The 19652-nt window shown below is 47.0% G+C and overlaps 1 protein-coding gene across 3 annotated transcripts in view; it reads left to right on the forward strand.

Moving 5' to 3' along the window:
• Nucleotides 1-19230, forward strand: part of TMEM125 (transmembrane protein 125) — a 46053-nt gene extending 26823 nt beyond the window's left edge. Inside the window, exons 1-2 of one of the 3 annotated variants that reach the window (XM_082266147.1) lie at nucleotides 6270-6390; nucleotides 17966-19230. In XM_082266147.1, the coding sequence (XP_082122273.1) occupies nucleotides 18391-19047 (657 nt within the window). In that variant the 5' untranslated portion in view covers nucleotides 6270-6390; nucleotides 17966-18390 and the 3' untranslated portion in view covers nucleotides 19048-19230. Of the gene's footprint in view, nucleotides 1-6269; nucleotides 6391-12145; nucleotides 12582-17965 lie in introns of those variants that run through there. The other 2 variants (XM_082266146.1, XM_082266145.1) reach the window with 2 other exon arrangements.
• Nucleotides 19231-19652: the final 422 nt, after the last annotated feature.

The following is a 19652-nucleotide window of genomic DNA, read 5'->3' on the forward strand; positions in this document are numbered from 1 at the left end:
ATTTATTTTACCTTTTATTTTTACTCTCCCTTTTAAAAAAAAAAAAATTTGATCACTTTTATTCCTATTGTAAATCTATTACAAGAAGATGTAAACATCCCTTGTAATAGAAAAAAGACCTCACATCTCACATCTACACTAAAAATAAAAATTAAAAAAAAAAAGTCATTTTTTTTCATGATGAAAAAAATGGGCACTTTAAGGCCGTTAGGAGGAAGCAACGATGATGTCTCTCCGGTCCTCCAAGGCCATAGAGGGGAGTGAGGGCCAGCTTGCCCTCACTGGACTTCCTGTCTAGAAGGGGAAAGAACCGGTGTTCCGTGAGAATTACCTACCCGTGAGAAAAACCTACTCTCATCACTTCCGGTTGCACGGCAGTGTGTTTAATGCGGCGGTTTCATTAAAACAGCTGGCCTGCAATACGAGTCATCACCGCTCCTGTCCCGGTCACTTCCCTCATCTGGGCTAGTAAATATAAAAGCGGCGGCGGCTGTATGAAAAATAAATCACGGAGCCGAGAGCCGCTTTTATATTTACTAGCCAAGATCAGGGTAGTGACAGGGACAGGAGCGGAGATGACTGATAGTGCAGCCCAGCTGTTTTAATTTAACCGCCGCGTCCGTAGGTTTTTATCATGGACACCGTGATAATTTCCTACTAGTGCGCATGCGCACTAGTCTGATCCTCAGCTGCTCCATTACGTATCGGGGGCTCTGAGCATGCACACTGCGGCGCTGCTCAGCTGTTTCTGGCCGGAAGTGACGAGGGTAGGTTTTTCTCACGGGGTAGGTAATTCTCACGTTACACCGGATCGTTTCCCCCGCTACCGACGGCTCCGGTAAGTGGGGAAAATGACGGGGAAGCGGTGGGAGGGGGTACACCTCTCCGGCCGCCCATAAAAGTGATCCCGCAGCAAATACGCCGCTGGGACCACTTTTATGAGAAAGAGGACTACCTGCCCAGTTAAAAACTACCGGGGTTAAGGCAGCTCTCTGCTATCTGCTACCTGCTACCATAACCCCGGTATTTATCACCGAAGTACCAACGTATAACTGTGGTGGGGGGGGGGGGGCAATCCGGAAGTGGTTAATATTCGCTGTACATTCGTGACAAACATTCACAGAGCCGCAATAAAAAATTGCCATGTGATTATTTCCTATGATCGCAAGCGCCATCTGGGGGCCATAATGTGGTGTTTTCCCGACTGAGGTATTTCAGGAAAAATATCCCATTATGGTCAATAGATGGCGCCTATGATCTTAGGAAATCACCAAAGGGGCTGAGATCAAATGTGAATGGGGTCCATACTAGTGATCGACCAATATCATTTTTTTAATGCCGATACCGATATTTTGGTCATCGGATATCGGTATCGGCCAATATTTTCGGACATGTAAAAAAAATAATTTTTTTTCTAAAGGTACTCCTTGTGGAGGTATCTGGGGGTCTAAAAGACCCCAAACCCCTCCTCGGCACTGAAAAGCATTCAAAAGTTTGGCAGTTTTGAATGCTGTCAGTTTTTTTAATTCGGCGCCAAGTACCCATGGAGACCGGCACATGCGCACTTACGGCAGAGATACCGGCTTTCACGGGGACGCATCTTCATGCTACACCGGGTCTTCTCTTCGGCGGCGGCGGTGGAGGTAGGATGCCCGGGTCTCCTGGTGGGGCGGGAGACCTTGGTGAGCCATGGAAGGCGGCTTCTCAGCCGCATCGGTTGTCATAACAAGTCAGTCGACTATGGACGCCGTTACCGGGGTGATGACTCTAGCGGCAGACATCACTCCGGTACAGCACTTTCCGAAATATCGGCAATATCGGTAACCTCAGGGGCCCATTCTGATATATCGGGGAAAGTGCAGATCGGCCCCGATATATCGGTGTTGCCGATAATCGGTCGATCTCTAGTCCATACCCTGTGCTGAGTTCTGAGTGCTCTTTGGGTATTTTTGCTGCTTGGAGTGATTTATACTCCGTGGTGGAAGAAGATGCACACAGACGATACACATTATACAACGAGAGTCTTTTATTTTGAACTTTTTATATTATTTTTGATACATTGTATGTTATTTTTCTTACATTGTTCATTGCTGATTCTTTGTTACATCCCATATTTTTTACTTTATGGTTTAAATTTATACACCTTAGGTGCACTTGTTTTTTTTTTTTTCTGTTTGATCTTTGGACCTGCTTCTGCTGATCTTTCTGACATGCGCTTTTCAATGAAGGACACTCCTACTTGTGCATTTTTCATAACAAGTTCTTCTTGAATTGTCAGGTTTTTATGACATTTTGACTTTAAAGTAATATTACACTCTTTTTTTTTTTTTATAATTTTAATTTTTTTTTTTTTACAATGTCACTGACTATGACTCTGTCCATTCAGAAAAGGAAGGAGCTGGTAAATTACATAATCAGCGACCCCTTCCTGGTTCTCTATTGTGACACTTCCCCCTGCAGCAGCCGGTGTAACGTTAAAAAAACCCTACCCCGTGAAAATTCCCTACCCTCGTCACTTCCTGTGCACATACGTCATTAAACAGCTGAGCCGCTTCCCACTGCGCATGCTCACAGCTGCGGAGGGTAGAGAATTTTCACGGGGTAGTGTTTTTTAACGTTACACCGCATCAGCTGTTGCCGCGCATACATTAAACACTTTACCACCGGAGGATTTTGCTGTCTTACGTCTGGGCCACTTTTTGCGATTCGGCGCTGTGCGACTTTAACTGACAATTGCGCGGTCGTGCGACGCCATGCCCAAACGAAATTTGCGTCCTTTTTTTCCCACAAACAGAGCTTTCTTTTGGTGGTATTTGATCACCTGTGCGATTTTTACTTTTTGCGCTATAAACAAAAAAAAGCGTAAATTTTGAAAAAATAACAATATTTTTCACATTTTTTTATATGAAATTCCCCCCCAAAAAAATGTAAAAATCTAAATTTTTTTACATTTTTGGCCAATTTGTTTTCTGCTACATATGTTTGGTAAAAAAAATCACAATAAGCGTATTTTGATTGGTTTGCGCAAAAGTTATTGCGTTTACTAACTAAGGGAAAGATTTCTGTCATTTTTGGTGTTTTTTTTTTAAAGAGTAATGGTGGCGATCTGCGATCTTTTTTGCGGGACTGCGACATAGTGGCGGACAGATCGGACCCTTGACTGACATTTTTGACACTTTTGGGGGTACCAGTGACATTACTGCAGTAATCAGTGCTATAGATATGCACTGTTACTGTAAAAATGACACTGGCAGGGAAGGGGTTAATTTTATTGGAGAGGGAGGAGTTAATGTATGCCTGGTGCTTACTAACGTGTGTGGGGGGAGGTGACTGTGTGACACAGGGACAGATCGGATGTTCAGCTATGCTGAACCCTGCAATCTGACCCTGCCTGTCACTTAGGAGATCCGCCCGCTCTGTTTACACAAGCAGGCGGATCTCCACACTAGATCCCCGACGATCGGGGAAGAGCAGCGGGAGCGAGCCTCCGGCGGCGCATGCGCGTCGCCTAGAAAGGGGAGTGTCTGGCGACGTAGGTCTACGTCGCCAGACGATAACGAACCACTTTGCCGCAGTAGTGCTCGAGTGAGCAAAAGGCAAGTGGTTAAATCATCTCCGCTCCAACATTAAATCATCTCCGTTCCAACCCATCAGACTTCCCTGATCGCGGCTCCGTGATTTATATTTTCATAGACCCGCCGCCGCTTTTACATTTTGGAGCCGGGATCAGGGAACTCTGAGGAGTTGAAGCGGAGATGACTTAATAGTGGAGCGGAGATGATTTAATGTACGCGCGGCAACAGCTGATGCGGTGTAACGTTAAAAAATACTACCCCGTGAAAATTCTCTACCCTCCACAGCTGTGAGCATGCGCAGTGGGAAGCGGCTCAGCTGTTAAAAGACGTACGTGCACAGGAAGTAACGAGGGTAGGGAATTTTTATGGAACACTGGCAGAAGAGGGGAGGGAGCACTCTGGGGGGGGGGGGGGACCAGGGGAGCACACAGGGGCCCAGAGACAGCAGAACACAAGTGAACTGGATAGGAGGAGTGGCGGGGGCAGCATACAGAGGAACCAATCTCCTCCATTTTCCTCCTGCAGCTACAGGAGGAAAAAGGAGGACAGTGATTTCTCTACATGCTGCCCCCGCCGCCCCTCCTATTCAGGTGTACAGGGGAGCCGCACAGCCCCCCTGGATCATGGGGCCCGGTTGCAATTGCAACCCCTGTAGTTACGCCCCTGATCGGGAGTCAGGTTGAAGATGGACCTCAGCAAGTGAGGCGTGCGTTCCAACAACGAATAGAAATCTTCAACCTGACTCCCGATACACATACGGGGAACCGCAGGGAGGGAACCGGGGTTTAGGCTACCTATATATCTTTGCCTGTAATCCAGCCTTTTAGCCCATGTTTTGTGCAACAAAGTACTACAGATTCACACTATGAGGGGTCCGATCAAGTACCCGATCAGAGGCCAGGGTGCTGAGAGGGCTTTCCTTGTGACTAAGTGCAAGGCACCCCTGAAGGTGGAAACAGGGAGTGCTGTGCCCAAAGGAACAGGGGTCGCCAGCTGCAACCGGCCTCCGGTGAAGGGGTGACCGCTGTTTAGTGACCGGTTGCAGTTGCAACCCCTGTAGTTACACCCCTGGAGAAACCTCAAAATCATAAGTTCAAGGAAGCAGCACTGAGAGAGTAAGATCCAGCCAGTGGTGTATTTTGGTTTTGTGCTGCCCTAGGCAAGACTAAAATTGGGCGCCCCTCTCCCCTCCTATGTAAATTTGCCCCACCCCTTCCTGTTTAATGGATGTGACTCCCTCCATAATTGAAGGACTAAAAGTTCCAGCAAGAATCCCTGAGATCTCACGAGAGGGGGGAGAGAGAGAGATCTCCTAGCCCTGCCTGCAGTCCCTCCTGCATACCTGCCAACTGTCCCGTTTTTCCCGGGACAATCCTGGCAAATAGGAGCCTGTCCTGGGTAATTTACATTGTCCCTGTTAATCAGGGACAATGTAAATCATTTAAAAAAAAAAAAAAAGAAATCCGCCAGCAGGGGGAGGTAGAGCACCTTCCGACAAGCTGACACTTTAGAATTGCAGGGAATTGTGATGAGAATTTTAAACTTTAGGCAGAAGTAGTGCATCTGAATGGGAGAATTATTCCAACTCTGCTACTTTGGCCTCAAGTTTTCAATTGCCTTTTCAAATTCCTGTAATTCTCTCTTTATGAAGTAGACCCTATAATCTGATAAGTAGGCGGAGATTAATTACGCAGAGTGGGCGGAGCTTCAGGGAAGTGGGTGTGGTAAGTAATTGATAGCTGTGCTGCAAAGTGTCCCTGGAAATTTTTTTCAAATGTTGGCAACTATGCCTCCTGTTCCCCCCTGTCTGTGGGTAGGTGTGTGTGATGCACCTACCTCCCGCCTGTCCTCGTCCTCTGGGTCCTCGGTCAGCTTGTCTTCCTGTTGATGTCCTAACTGGGACTGGATAGGAGGTTTGAGAAGGAGTGCAGGCTCTGGGAGGCGCCAAGGATCATGCCCCCACTGCTGCTCAGGTCAGGGTGGTGCCGTGGCAGTGGAGGTCTTCTTCCTCCTGGGCTCTCGGTCCTCTGGGGTCGGCTGGCTGCCTGCTTGGTGTGTGAAAACGCCACAGCTCAGCAGCAGCAGCAGCAGCGGCAGATTGGTGGATTTTGCTCCGATTGCCCTGCACCCCACTGTCACCAGACTGGTGGGACACTTTGGGGCCCCACGACCACTAAGCGTGGAGGAGGAGGAAGGTAAATCCTCCTCCACTTTGAATTATAGGCAGGGCTAGGGAGTCACAGCTGTCACGTCACTGGTTGCTAGACTCCAGGCGGGTTCAAGCAACCAGTGGCCAACAGAGTCTCAGATGGAGGTGTGGGGGGGGGGGGGCTATTTTGCTGCCCCCCTGCAAAGTGCCGCCCTAGGCCTAGGCCTTGTTGGCCTAGGCCAAAATACAGCACTGGATCCAGCAGCAGTGAAAGTTGTAAACTGTAATTGCTGGGGTAAGAATTTTGAACAAATGGTTTATTGGGGAAAGTTTATTTTATTGGTAAGCTAAACAACTCAGAGGGTTCAATGCTACTCTAACTCTCCGACATCCCTCAAACCCTGAAATATAATTTGCAGGCGGAAGGAAATTTTGGAAAGTCACCAAATTAAAGAGCTAGGAACTGATGCAGCGTGATTACGTACTTCTACTTTCTGCCTGTGTTCAATCAGGAAATCCGCAAGTCAAAGGGTTTCTATAATTAGCGCAGAGTGGTGCGAAAACACGAATAAGGGAGATAAAGGAGCCGGCCTGAAGTTTTAACTCATAAAATCCCTTGTGAAATAGATGCCGAGGAACCAAAGAATCTCCAATGTTGGTGATGTGGTGAGTTAACGCCTAACCGGGCTGTAGGACCTCAAGGAATTAGGTCGGCACATTTCGGCCGTCTCCATCCTGAGTGCAGAAGTTGAAAGCTATTGCAGGAAGTTGTGCTGAGTGCAGACAAAACACGTCTTTCTCCAAAATTGGAACAACCCCGCCATGTATAACCTGGGATGTCTTTTCACATGGGCACTGCTCAGGGGCCTCAGATGCATGGGGGGGCCCTTGCAGTTTCCTCCCCTCCCTCCTCACAGCATGGGGAATTGCATGTGGATAGAGCGGGTGATCAGTGCATGGGTGGGGGGAAAAAACTGGAACAACCCCGCCATGTATAACCTGGGCCGTCGTTTCGCATGGGCTCTGCTCGAGGGGCTCAGGTGCATGGGGGGGGGGCTTGCAGTTTCCTCCGCCCACCAGCATGGGGAAGTGCATGTGGATAGAGCGGGTGATCAGTGCACGGGTGGAGGGAAAAAACTGGAACAACCCCGCCATGTATAACCTGGGATGTCTTTTTGCATGGGCTCTACTCAAGGGGCTCAGGTGCATGGGGGGGGGGGGGCCCTTGCAGTTTCCTCCACTCCCCCCACCAGCATGGGCAATTGCATGTGGACAGAGCAGGTGATCAGTGCATGGGTGGGGGGGGAAAAAGCTGGAACAGCCCCGCCATGTATAACCTGGGCCGTCATTTCACATGGGCTCTGCTCAAGGGGCTCAGGTGCATGGGGGGGCCCTTGCAGTTTCCTCCCCTCCTCCCTCACAGCATGGGGAATTGCATGTGGATAGAGCGGGTGATCAGTGCACGGGTGGGGGGAAAAAACTGGAACAACCCCGCCATGTATAACCTGAGACGTCTGTTCGCATGGGCTCTGCTCAAGGGGCTCAGGTGCATGGGGGGGGGGGGGGGGCCTTGCAGTTTCCTTCCCTTCCCCCCACCAGCATGGGAAATTACATGTGGATAGAGCGGGTGATCAGTGCATGGGTGGGGGGAAAAAACTGGAACCAATCTTTTGTGGCTCACCCTGTAGCAGCACTGGGCAGTGCCCATGCGAAAAGACAGCCCCTACCTGCCACACTGATCGCTATGAGGTTTCCCTTGCTGCCTGAGATACCAGGGGTCTGTTTAGACCCCTAATCTCTCATCAAAGACCCCCCCAACAGTGAAAAAAAAACTGAAAAATATGTAAAAAAATAAATTAAATAAAAAAAAAATAAAAAATTGTATTAAAATTTCTAATCCAACTAAAAAGCCACACCCAATATGTAGCATAATTGTGCCACACCTACTGTTTTCCGCGGCATGCGGTCACCATCTTCCTGGTAGGGGCCCCATGATGCTGTTAAAGTGATTGTAAAGTCTGTTTTTTTTTCAGACTCGGAGCTGCCGTTTGGCCCCGCCCCCTCTCTTTCCTGATTAGCTAACTGACTTTTACAGCTGCGGGAGCTAATGGCGCCGCAGCTGTGTCTTAGCCAATCAGTAGGGAGAGCCCTGGACGGCCGAGGGACTCGTGGATAGAGAGGGGGGTCAGGTAAGTATTAGGGGGGTGCTGGGGAGGCTGCTACACACAGAAGGCTTTTCAAACGAATGCATAGAATGCAGTCCTGGGACAAGCTCATCTAAAGCCCAGGGCAAACATGCTAAATTGCGCCCGATCCCCCCAAGATGCATGAGCATTATGTGTCAGAAAAAACTCCCACCGAAAAAAATAGAGCACTAACCTTCATGCTCCCCCCAAACATAAATCCCCCGTCCTCCCAGTACAAATCTAGCCCCCTGTTGAAATACCCCCTCCTGGCTCAAATCCATCAACCCCCCCTTCCCAAATCCTCTTTCTCCCCATATGCCCCCAGCACAAATCCCCCCCTCAAAAAAAAAATAAAATAAACCCCACCACAGAAAAAAAGTTCTGATCTTAGCACAAATCATCCCCCCCACCATATTACCTTTTCTAGCAGAAACCCCCTAAATCCCCCCCTCCTAGCACTAATCCCCTTCATCCATTCCCCCTCCCAACACCAATTCCCCCAAATCACCACTCCTAGCACACCTCCCCAAATTTCCTCTTCCCCCTGCCCCCCCTAAATTCCCCCTCCCAACACAAACCCCCCCCAATCTCCTCATGGTGCCCCCCACCTCACATTATACTATCCCCTAAATCTTGCCCTCCTAGCACAAACCCCTTCAAATCACCATTCCTAGCACACCTCCCCAAGTTTCCCCTCCTAGAACAATTCATACCCCCTACCCCCCCCTAAATTCCCCCTCTCAACACAACCCCCCCCCCCAATCTCTTTGTGGTGCCTCATATGCAGAGTGCCACAGCATTGTACCCCAATGATTGCAGAGCGCCACAGCATTGTACCCCAATGATTGCAGAGCGCCACAGCATTGTACCCTAATAAATGCAGAGTGCCCACAGCATTGTCCCCCAATAAATGCAGAGTGCCCACAGCATTGTCCCCCAATAAATGCAGAGTGCCCACAGCATTGTACCCCAATGATTGCAGAGTGCCACAGAATTGTACCCCAATGATTGCAGAGTGCCACAGCATTGTACCCCAATGATTGCAGAGTGCCACAGCATTGTACCCCAATAAATGCAGAGTGCCCACAGCATTGTACCCCAATGATTGCAGAGTGCCACAGCATTGTATCCCAATAAATGCAGAGTGCCCACAGCATTGTCCCCCAATAAATGCAGAGTGCCCACAGCATTGTCCCCCAATAAATGCAGAGTGCCCACAGCATTGTCCCCCAATAAATGCAGAGTGCCACAGCATTGTACCCCAATGATTGCAGAGTGCCACAGAATTGTACCCCAATGATTGCAGAGTGCCACAGCATTGTACCCCAATGATTGCAGAGCGCCACAGCATTGTACCCCAATAAATACAGAGTGCCCACAGCATTGTACCCCAATGATTGCAGAGTGCCACAGCATTGTACCCCAATGATTGCAGAGTGCCCACAGCATTGTCCCCCAATAAATGCAGAGTGCCACAGCATTGTCCCCCAAAAAATGCAGAGTGCCACAGCATTGTACCCCAATGATTGCAGAGTGCCACAGAATTGTACCCCAATGATTGCAGAGTGCCACAGCATTGTACCCCAATGATTGCAGAGCGCCACAGCATTGTACCCCAATAAATACAGAGTGCCCACAGCATTGTACCCCAATGATTGCAGAGTGCCACAGCATTGTATCCCAATAAATGCAGAGTGCCACAGCATTGTCCCCCAATAAATGCAGAGTGCCCACAGCATTGTCCCCCAATAAATGCAGAGTGCCCACAGCATTGTCCCCCAATCAATGCAGAGTGCCCACAGCATTGTCCCCCAATCAATGCAGAGTGCCCACAGCATTGTACCCCAATAAATGCAGAGTGCCACAGCAATGTACCCCAATAAATGCAGAGTGCCCACAGCATTGTCCCCCAATCAATGCAGAGTGCAGCGTGCGTGCTCCCTTCAATTTAATGCACTTACCTGGCGGCGGCGGCGGCGGGTTCTTCCCTCCTCGATCCAGTCCGTCCTCTCTGCGGCGGGAAGGAGAGCGGCTTCTCCCTCGTCCTCCGAGCGGCGGTGACGGTGAGTGACTGACTCACGCACCGGCATCGCCCCCATAGTGACGTCAGGGATCGGATGTCCTGGATGATGATTGGTCCAGGCTGGAGACTGGACCAATCACAGCCAGGATATCCGAAAGTGGGGGTGTCCAATCGCAAGGACTTGCGATCGGGTTACGCCCCCAGAAGGCTGCCGATCGGCGCCTCTTCTGGGAAGTAACCCCACCCCCCCCCCCCTAGCCACCACTTCCATTACAAAGGCCGGCGAACCCAATTTTTTTTTTTGTAAAACTTTATTTGTCATTTTTTTTTTTTTTTTCAGGGGTAGGGGGGCGGCGCCCTGGCGCCCGCTATGCACGGGCCGCCACTGGTTTATACCCTAATAGATTGTAAGCTCTTGCTTCTTTTGTACTCTTCTTTTGTACCATAATCGATTGTAAGCTCTTCCTCCTTCTGTGTCCCTTCCCTATACCATAATATATTGTAAGCTCTTCCTCCTTCTGTATCCTCCTTTATACCCTAACAGATTGTAAGCTCTTCCATGCCCTCCGTTATATCATATGTGATTGTAAGCTCTTCGACCGTCTGTGTCCCTTCCTTATACCCTCCTTCTGTATCCTCCTTTATACCCTAACAGATTGTAAGCTCTTCTATCTTCTGCGTCCCTTCCTTATACCATAGAAGATTGTAAGCTCTTCCTCCTTCTGTATCCTCCTTTATATCCTAATGGATTGTAAGCTTTTCCTCCTTCTGTATCCTCCTTTATATCCTAATAGATTGTAAGCTCTTCCTCCTTATGTATCCTCCTTTATATCCTAATGGATTGTAAACTCTTCCGTATCCTCCTTTATACCATATTAGATTGTAAGCTCTTCTACCGTCTGTGTCCCTTCCCTATACCCTAATAGATTGTAAGCTTTTCCGTATCCTCCGTTATACCATATTAGATTGTAAACTCTTCTACCGTCTGTGTCCCTTCCTTATACTGTAATAGATTGGAAGCTCTTCCTCATTCTTTATCCTCCCTTATATCCTAATAGATTGTAAGCTCTTCCGTTTCCTCCGTTATACCATATTAGATTTAAGCTCTTTTACCGTCTGTGTTCCTTCCTTATACCTAATAGATTATAAGCTCTTCCACCTTCTTTATCCCTCCCATATATCCTACTAGAATATAAGCTCTTCTGTATTCTTTATCCTCCCCATATATTTAACTGATTGTAAGCTCTTCTATCTTCTGTATCCCTTCCTTATACCATAATAGATTGTAAGCTCCTCAACCTTTTGTGTCTCTCCCTTATACCTGACTCCTTACAAATAAAACATCATAATAATATTAATAAAGAGCTTATACTTTTTTTCACAATAGAAATAAAGTTACATTGAAAACATAAACAAAACATAAAGTGATAAAATAGAAGGAAAGAAAAAGAAAGGACAGCATATTTTTACATCATAATAATAACAACAACAATTAATAGATACAAAGGAAAGAAAGTTAGAAATGAAACAAAATAATAATTATAATAATAATAAATATATAATAATAATAATAATAAAATAATAATAAATATATAATAATAATAATAATACAGTAATAATAATAAAAATATTTATTAATAATAATAATAATAAAAAATAATAAATAGAAAGAAGGGAGAAAAGGAGGAAAGGACGGGAAATTTTTATTTTCAGCATCTGCACCCCCTCCTTCCTCAGCCCCACCATGGCGGGGGAATCGGTTCCAGCTGCCTGTATTTGGGTTACCAGTCACTGTAATGGATCCTATGTCACTGTACATGGAATGCAAAGAGTTACAGGAGACTCCTCCCCGCCATTGTCAGTGTGCAGTCAGAGTAACTTGGTGACAGGGAGAGCAGCTGGTGACAAGAGTCACACTTAGTGACAGCAATGAAAGGAAACCGGCTTCTGCTGCTAGGTCTCTGCATTACCCCGCTACTCCTGGGACCCCTCCACTACTCTGCTTCTCTACTACTGGGACCCCTCAGCTTCTCTGCTTCCCTATTCCCTGGACCCCTCCACTACTTTGCTTCCCTACTACTGGGACCCCTCCACTACTTTGCTTCCCTACTCCCTGGACCCCTCCACTACTCTGCTTCCCTGCTACTTGGACCCCTCCACTACTTTGCTTCCCTACTACTGGGACCCCTCCACGACTCTGCTTCCCAACTATCTGGACCCCTCCACTACTCTGCTTCCCTACTCCTGGGACCCCTCCACTACGCTGCTTCCCTACTCCTGGGACCCCTCCACTACTCTGCTTCCCTACTAATTGGACCCCTCCACTACTTTGCTTCCCTACTACAGGGACCCCTCCACTACTTTGCTTCCCTACTACAGGGACCCCTCCACTACTTTGCTTCCCTACTACTTGGACCCCTCAGTTTCTCTGCTTCCCTACTCCCTGGACCCCTTCGCTGCTCATCTTCTCTATTCTTGGCACCCCCCCTGCTCCCTGCCTCTGCCCCACTATTCTTGGCACTCCTCTGCTGCTCTGACCCACTGTCAGGTGCACCTGTACCAGATTCTTCCTACCTCTCCCTGGCACCCCTCTTCACTGTACAGCACTTAGGCACCATGCCACTCACACAGGACTCTGCTAGATGGAGGTAGGTACTCCAGGTGTTCCAGGAATGGCCAGAGCCTTCTAAGAGGCTCTAGTCCTGTGTACACTTGCTACTATCAAATATTCATAGCACCAACCTAGACTTCAGTGCACGTCTTTAGGGATTGCAGGATTACACAGAACACTGCACAGATGTTACTAGGAAAATAATGACATAGTATAAATATGTAGAGGGCATTAATATGAAGGCAGGAGCATGCTCCTTGCAACCAGTTAGACCGAATACTTGATTAGAATGTCATTTACCATTGATGGTACCAGAGGGAAAAAGTACCAATGTAAACTTGATGCAACACTGTAACAATTTCACAATTCTGCATCTTCATTAGAATAGAAGAATATGAGTGGTTTGGGGTTTATTCAGTATGTAATGTGCAAAGAGTGGTATCCCCTATGAACTAATCAGAATTAATCTTTACCAAGCCTAGTTTAAATAAACTGAAATGTAATTGGCTCTGATGATGGGTTATTGTATCCCTTATATCAAGGTTTCTTAAGCAGGGTTCCATGAAAGCCTAGGGTTCCTCCAAAGGTATCTAGGGGTTCCTTGGGCAATTTCTGCCTCTCAGATTTGTTCCCACTGACACCATTGATCTTTTTCTGTATCTGTAAGGTGGTAATTCTTCCCACTGACCATCCTACGGATGACCTGTGAGCTGTAAATATAATAAATATTTCTCTGAAGCCAAAAAAGTTATTTCAAGGGTTCCTCCATGTTAAAAAGGTTGAGAAAGGCTACCTTATATCATGACTCACAAACAAATATCTCCATACAAGGGCTTAGGACCCTAAGTGTGTTGCAGAACTGATTTTTGAAGTATCCTCTACCATGGGTCAGTATTAGTAAACGCAATCCACCAGAGGCATGAGGAAATTGATAAGACCAAAAAAGTGTATTAACCACTTTACCACTGGAGGATTTTGCTGTCTTATGTCCAGGCCACTTTTTGCGATTCGGTACTGTGCGAATTTAACTGACAATTGCGCGGTCATGCAACGCTGTACCCAAACAAAATTTACGTCCTTTTTTTCCCACAGAGCTTTCTTTTGGTGGTATTTGATCACCTGTGCGATTTTTACTTTTTGCGCTATAAACAAAAAAAAAGCGTAAATTTTGAAAAAATAACAATATTTTTCACATTTTTTATATGAAATTCCCCCCCAAAAAATGTAAAAATCAAAATTTTTTTAAATTTTTGGCCAATTTGTTTTCTGCTACCTATGTTTGGTAAAAAAAATCACAATAAGCGTATTTTGATTAGTTTGCGCAAAAGTTATTGCATTTACTAACTAAGGGAAAGATTTCTGTCATTTTTGGTGTTTTTTTTTTAAACGAGTAATGGCGGCGATCTGCGATTTTTATGCGGGACTGCGACATTGCGGCGGACAGATCGGACCCTTGACTGACATTTTTGACACTTTTGGGGGTACCAGTGACATTACTACAGTAATCAGTGCTATAAATATGCACTGTTACTGTAAAAATGACACTGTCAGGGAAGGGGTTAATTTTATTGGAGAGGGAGGGGTTAATGTATGCCTGGTGCTTACTAACATGTGTGGGGGGAGGTGACTGAGTGACACAGGGACAGATCGCATGTTCAGCTATGCTGAACCCTGCAAACTGTCACTGTCTGTCACTTAGGAGATCCGCCCGCTTTGTTTACACAAGCAGGCGAATCTCCACACTCGATTCCCCGACAATCGGGGAAGAGCAGCGGCGATTGCCACTGCTCCTCCCCTGGCCCGACTCCCGCTGTGACTGAATACAGAGGGAGCGAGCCTCTGGCGGCGCGCGAGCGCCGCCCACAAGGGGAGGAGTCCAGCGACGTAGGTCTATGTCGCTGGACGGTAACGAGCCACTCTGCCGCAGTAGAGGCACAGTGAGCGGGGCTAAAGTGGGCGCCGCCCACAAGGGGAGGAGTCCAGCGACGTAGGTCTATGTCGCTGGACGGTAACGAGCCACTCTGCCGCAGTAGAGGCACAGTGAGCGGGGCTAAAGTGGTTAAACATCATTAAAACCACACAAAGCAATTTCTCAATAGTGTGGACTTCCGATAACTGAGTGATGTATCTTGAACTTTTTGGTCCTATCAATTTTGTCAAGCCTCTGGTGGATTACATTTTCTAATACTGTCCCATGGTGTTGGATACTTCAAGAGTCAGTTCTGTAACATATTGAGGATTCTAAGTGCTTGAGTGGAGATATAATAAATATATATATTTGTTTGTGCTCCTTATCTACTTCCAAGTGGTTTTATCTCCAGTGGCTATGGACAGTTTCCTCAGTCGTACTGTTCATTGCTCTTCTATTGGTGCCAGACCCTCTGAAAAGCTTATACTTATATCATGACTAATCATGGAACGCTGTTATTGGATATGACAAAAGTGCTAAACTGTTGCCAACAATAAGGTATTTGGGTGATGCTCATACCCTCTGGCACACCTTCCTCTGACCTCAGGGTGATATTTCGTATAGTGGACTTGGCCAATTGTGATTTTTCTCTCCCCTCCTTGGATCACAAGTAGTTGGCATATTCTGCTAGAACATCTTTTCTAGATCCTGAGGTTGTCCCTTTTGATTTTCACTCAGCTTCAGTCACTGTATAAACCGGGAGGCTCCTCGTCCCCTTAGATCCATACACTCTCTGTACGTTTTTCAATATTCATCTTGGTCCTCCAGGCAGCAGTTTATTTCCCCAGGTCTGCCTGACTGTCAAACGAGGGGGGAGGGTTAGCAATAACCTTTACTGTCTTCTTTCGGATCGCTATGTCGTGCCAATATCTCACGCACTGCTGTATTTTGGCCTAGGCCGACAAAGCCCAGGCCTAGGGCGGCACTTTGCAGGGGGGCAGCAAAAAAAGCCGCCCCCTCCACCTGAGACTCTATTGGCTACTGGTTGCTAGAGCCGCCTCTCTCATCCCCTCTCTCTCTCTCACTCACCCCCCCATCTCTCTCTCTCTCTCTCTCTCATCCCTATCTCTCTTTCCCCCTATCCCCCCCTCTCTCTCTCCCCCCTATCCCCCCTCTCTCTCTCTCACCCCTCTCTCACCCCTCTCACCCCTCCCCTCTCTCTCTCACTCACCCCCTCCTCTCTCTCACCTCCCTCTCTCTCTCTCTCTCACCCCCCTCTCTCACACCTCCCCTCTCTCTCTCCTACCCCTCCCCCCCTCTCTCTCACCCCTCTCTCTTTCTCTTATCCCCCTCCTCTCTCACCCCCTCTCTCTTTCTCTCTCTCATCCCTTCTCCCTCCCTCACCCCCCTCTCTCTCCCTCCCTTACCCACCCCTCTCTCTCCCTCACCCCCCTATCTCTCCCTCCCTCTCTCTCTCTCCCTCCCTCACCCACCCCTCTCTCTCCCTCCCTCCCTCCCTCACCCACCCCTCTCTCTCTCCCACTCCCCCTCGTGAGATCTCAGGGGTTTATGCTGGGACTCATAGTCCTTCAATTTTGGAAGGAGTCACATCCATTAAAAAGGAAGTAGTAGGGCAAATTTACATAGGAGGGGGGCGCCCAATTTTAGTCGTGCCTAGGGCAGCACAAAACCAAAATACACCACTGATCTCACGCCCAGTGCTATCCCAGATAGCAAGCAGTTGTGCTGCAAGTTTGAATATTGACTTGCTAAGCTATTGCTAGATTTGCCAGGCTTCAGAAATTTGTTGCACAATTGCAGCACATACGCATTTCAAGACTCCAGATTAACTTTCTTTGCAAACATTCTGTAAGCCTGCTGCAAGTTCTGGTTAAGTTTTGTTGTGCAATAGTCATCCCACCACAGGGGGCACTGTGACTTGCAGAGCTCTTGCTGTAGACTCCCCACTGCAACTTTGCTCTTGCTAGAGACTTGCTGTACAAATTTGCTACAAATTGGAAAAGTGTCAACTTGAACTTGTTCTTCAAGTGCTCTGAAAGGGTATAACTTGCCAGTGAAAATGTGCAGCAAGTTAATAGGACTTACAATTCAACACTGCAACAAATTTGTGGTAAGCTATTAGTGATCAACTGATATAGTTTTTTATTGCCGATACCGATATTTTGGTCATCGGATATCGGTATCGGCTGATATTGGCTGATATTTTTGGACATTTAAAATAAAAAATATTTTTTATTTTTTATTTTTCACAGGTACAGTTGTGGAGGGATCTTGGGGGTCTAAAAGACCCAAACCCCTCCTCTGCACTTAAAAGCATTCCAAATGGCAAGTTTGGCTGTTTTGAATGCTCAATTTTTTTTTTATTTGCCGCCGAGTACCAGGAAGGGATGTCATGACATCACTTCCGGGTTTTTTTACATGGAGACCCGATCAGAGCTGAATGTGGCTTTGATCGGGTCTTCTCTTCGGCAGCCGTGCAAGTAGGATGCCCGGATCTCCCGGTGGGACGGGAGACCCGGGCGAGCCGCGGAAGGCGGCGGGAGGGGGGGAGACTTCCCTTCCCGCTCCTTGTAATGACAGCCGAGCGGCTTCTGAGCCACATCGGTTGTCATTACAAGACAGCCGACCGTCGGCTATGGACGCCGGTACCGGGATGATGCCTCTAGCTGCAGGCATCACTCCGGTACAGCAAATATCGGCAATATCGGTAACCTCAGGGGCCGATTTGGATATATCGGGGAAAGTGCATATCGACCCTCGATATATTGGCCTTGCCGATAATCGGTAGATCCCTAAAAGCTATCCTTGCTATCTGGGATATATCTTATCTCCTCCTGAGGAAACCGGTCAAAAAACTGGCGAAACCCGCTGAGGGTAAAGTGCAGCTAATTTCTCCAGTACTAGTTCTTTGGAATTTTTGTATTGAAAGAGAATCATTGCATGAATAAGTTTGATACAATTTGTTATGATATATGGGGTACATAATACATCTGCTGGAAATGTTTTAACCTGGAACTTTGGGGTTGATTTACTAAAACTGGAGAGTGCAAAATCTGGTGCAGCTCTACATGGAAACCAATCAGTTTCCAGCTTTTATAGTCAAAGCCTAATTGAACAAGCTGAAGTTAGAAGCTGATTGGCCACTATGCACAGCTGCACCAGGTTTTGCACTCTCCAGTTTTAGTAAATCAACCCTACTGTTACCTTTTGCACATTGGAAATATACTATGTTACATATTTTATGTTGTAAACAATGATATACTTACAGTATGTAATGCATGTTGAATTACTGATCCAGTTTTACATAATACAGGGACTTCCAGAATTCACATTTAATGCCAATAATATATTATGATAATAGGTCACTTTTTGAGTGTTTTTTTTTAAGAGCAGATGTTTGTATTGTAGACAACTGACCTTTTGTACTATGTATTTCCATAACATCCGGAATGCTTGACATACTCCCCTCTCAATCCTTTGTTCTTTTTCAGGTGACACCAGACACCTCAGAAGATTAAAGGGATATTCCGTTAGTAGTCATCAGAAAGGAAGAAGCTGTCGTGGATCAACAGGAAGAAGCTCAGAGGATATTGTGACCCTCTTGACGTGGAATTGTTGACGTCTTCTTGTGACACTTGTCTCTGCCCCGCATCTTCCTGTTTTTGTGACCATGGGCGGCCTACCATGTCCTGCTGGCCCCTTCTGAAAATCTATACTTCCATTCGTAAATGATTATTGCCAGCATACATCTCAGGATTTTCTGCTGTTTATGTGATTGTGACCACCAAAAAATGGATGACTCCGACAATTTTGCTCCAGACTTTACTGTGTGATTTCTAAAACTCCTTGCGATCTATCCAAGTGGTGCAATGACGCATTTTCTTTGAGGTTTCTTCATAACTGCTGTTTTGCCAAAATGGCAGGTGTTGATGCTTTACGTCCTCCGAGGGCCCCACCCGACCAGGAACGGATGCAGACTGAGGCCTTAGAGGAGCACACAGAACTCTGGTGGTCTAGACAGCCGGTCAAGTCCATCTTGTGCTACTGCTTGGCTGTCCTCCTTATCCTAGCTTGTGGCATTGGTGGCATCGTCCTGTTATCCACCACCACCAGCCGGTCAGGAGAATGGAGACTTGCCGTGGGGGCGACCTTGTGTATTCTTTCTCTACTTATTTTGTTGAAGCAACTATTGAGCTCAGCGATCCAGGACATGCAATGTGTGACCAGAAGAAGACACATCGATATGCTGAAGAGCGGTGGTCTATCAGACGTTATAGTGTTCCTTGTAAGTGCCATCATCATCTTAGTGTGTGGTGTGGTTCTTCTCGTTCTTTCTTTTTCTGGAGAAACCCCGGGATTCGCTCCAGTTCTGGTCACCATGCACACAGTAGGGGTCTCCCTAGTTGTCGTAGGGGTCCTCCTCCTTGTTGCTGTTGTGACATTTGCACTTGTGGTGTTGTGTAGGTCTTGTGTTCCCAGTCGCTTCCATCCCAGGAACATGAGCATCTTCTCCATTTCCGGGCATCTCACTCAGCGGCAGAACACAACCTCAAGTTTGGCCAACCTCATCTAAGCCATCTCAGAATTGACCAATTCATCTTCATGTGTCTTCACAATGTTTGTAGATCTGAGCCAAATTGACACAATGCTGCTTTTTCAGGAAACCTGGATGAACCCTGATCCAAATTTTCCGTTAACAATTTTTATAGCATTCGGAAACACAATCGCGTACAGTCATTAAACTGAATGAATTAAAGTAGTGAATAGTAAATTCCATTTCGGAGGGCGATCCTCTGTGAAAAAAGGCAAGCCGATCAATCTTGTTCATAAATAGGCTTATGGTTCGTAAAGGCGTATTGCCAACATGTTTCGGGGCATCTACAGTGTACTCATCAGGGCTTATTATCTGGAATCTAAAGTATGTTCCTGAGATGTAACCTAGACAAATGGCCTTCCATCTTACAATGTAGAAGATGGGTTATATCTCATAATAGGAACATAGGATCCAGACAAACAGCCCTGACAAAGGGGACACGGACCTAAAACATCTCTACCAACAATAAATCTATCTATCAAGACTAATCCGCCTGTATTATGTCATTGGTGTTCGCTCTTCTAAAGTTGAGTTGAGCACTGACTATTCTGAGATTTAATTCAGTTTTGTCTCATTATTGTATG

Source organism: Pelophylax lessonae (assembly GCF_965119305.1).
Source record: "Pelophylax lessonae genome assembly, chromosome: 8".
NCBI classification, from domain to species: Eukaryota; Metazoa; Chordata; class Amphibia; order Anura; family Ranidae; genus Pelophylax; species Pelophylax lessonae.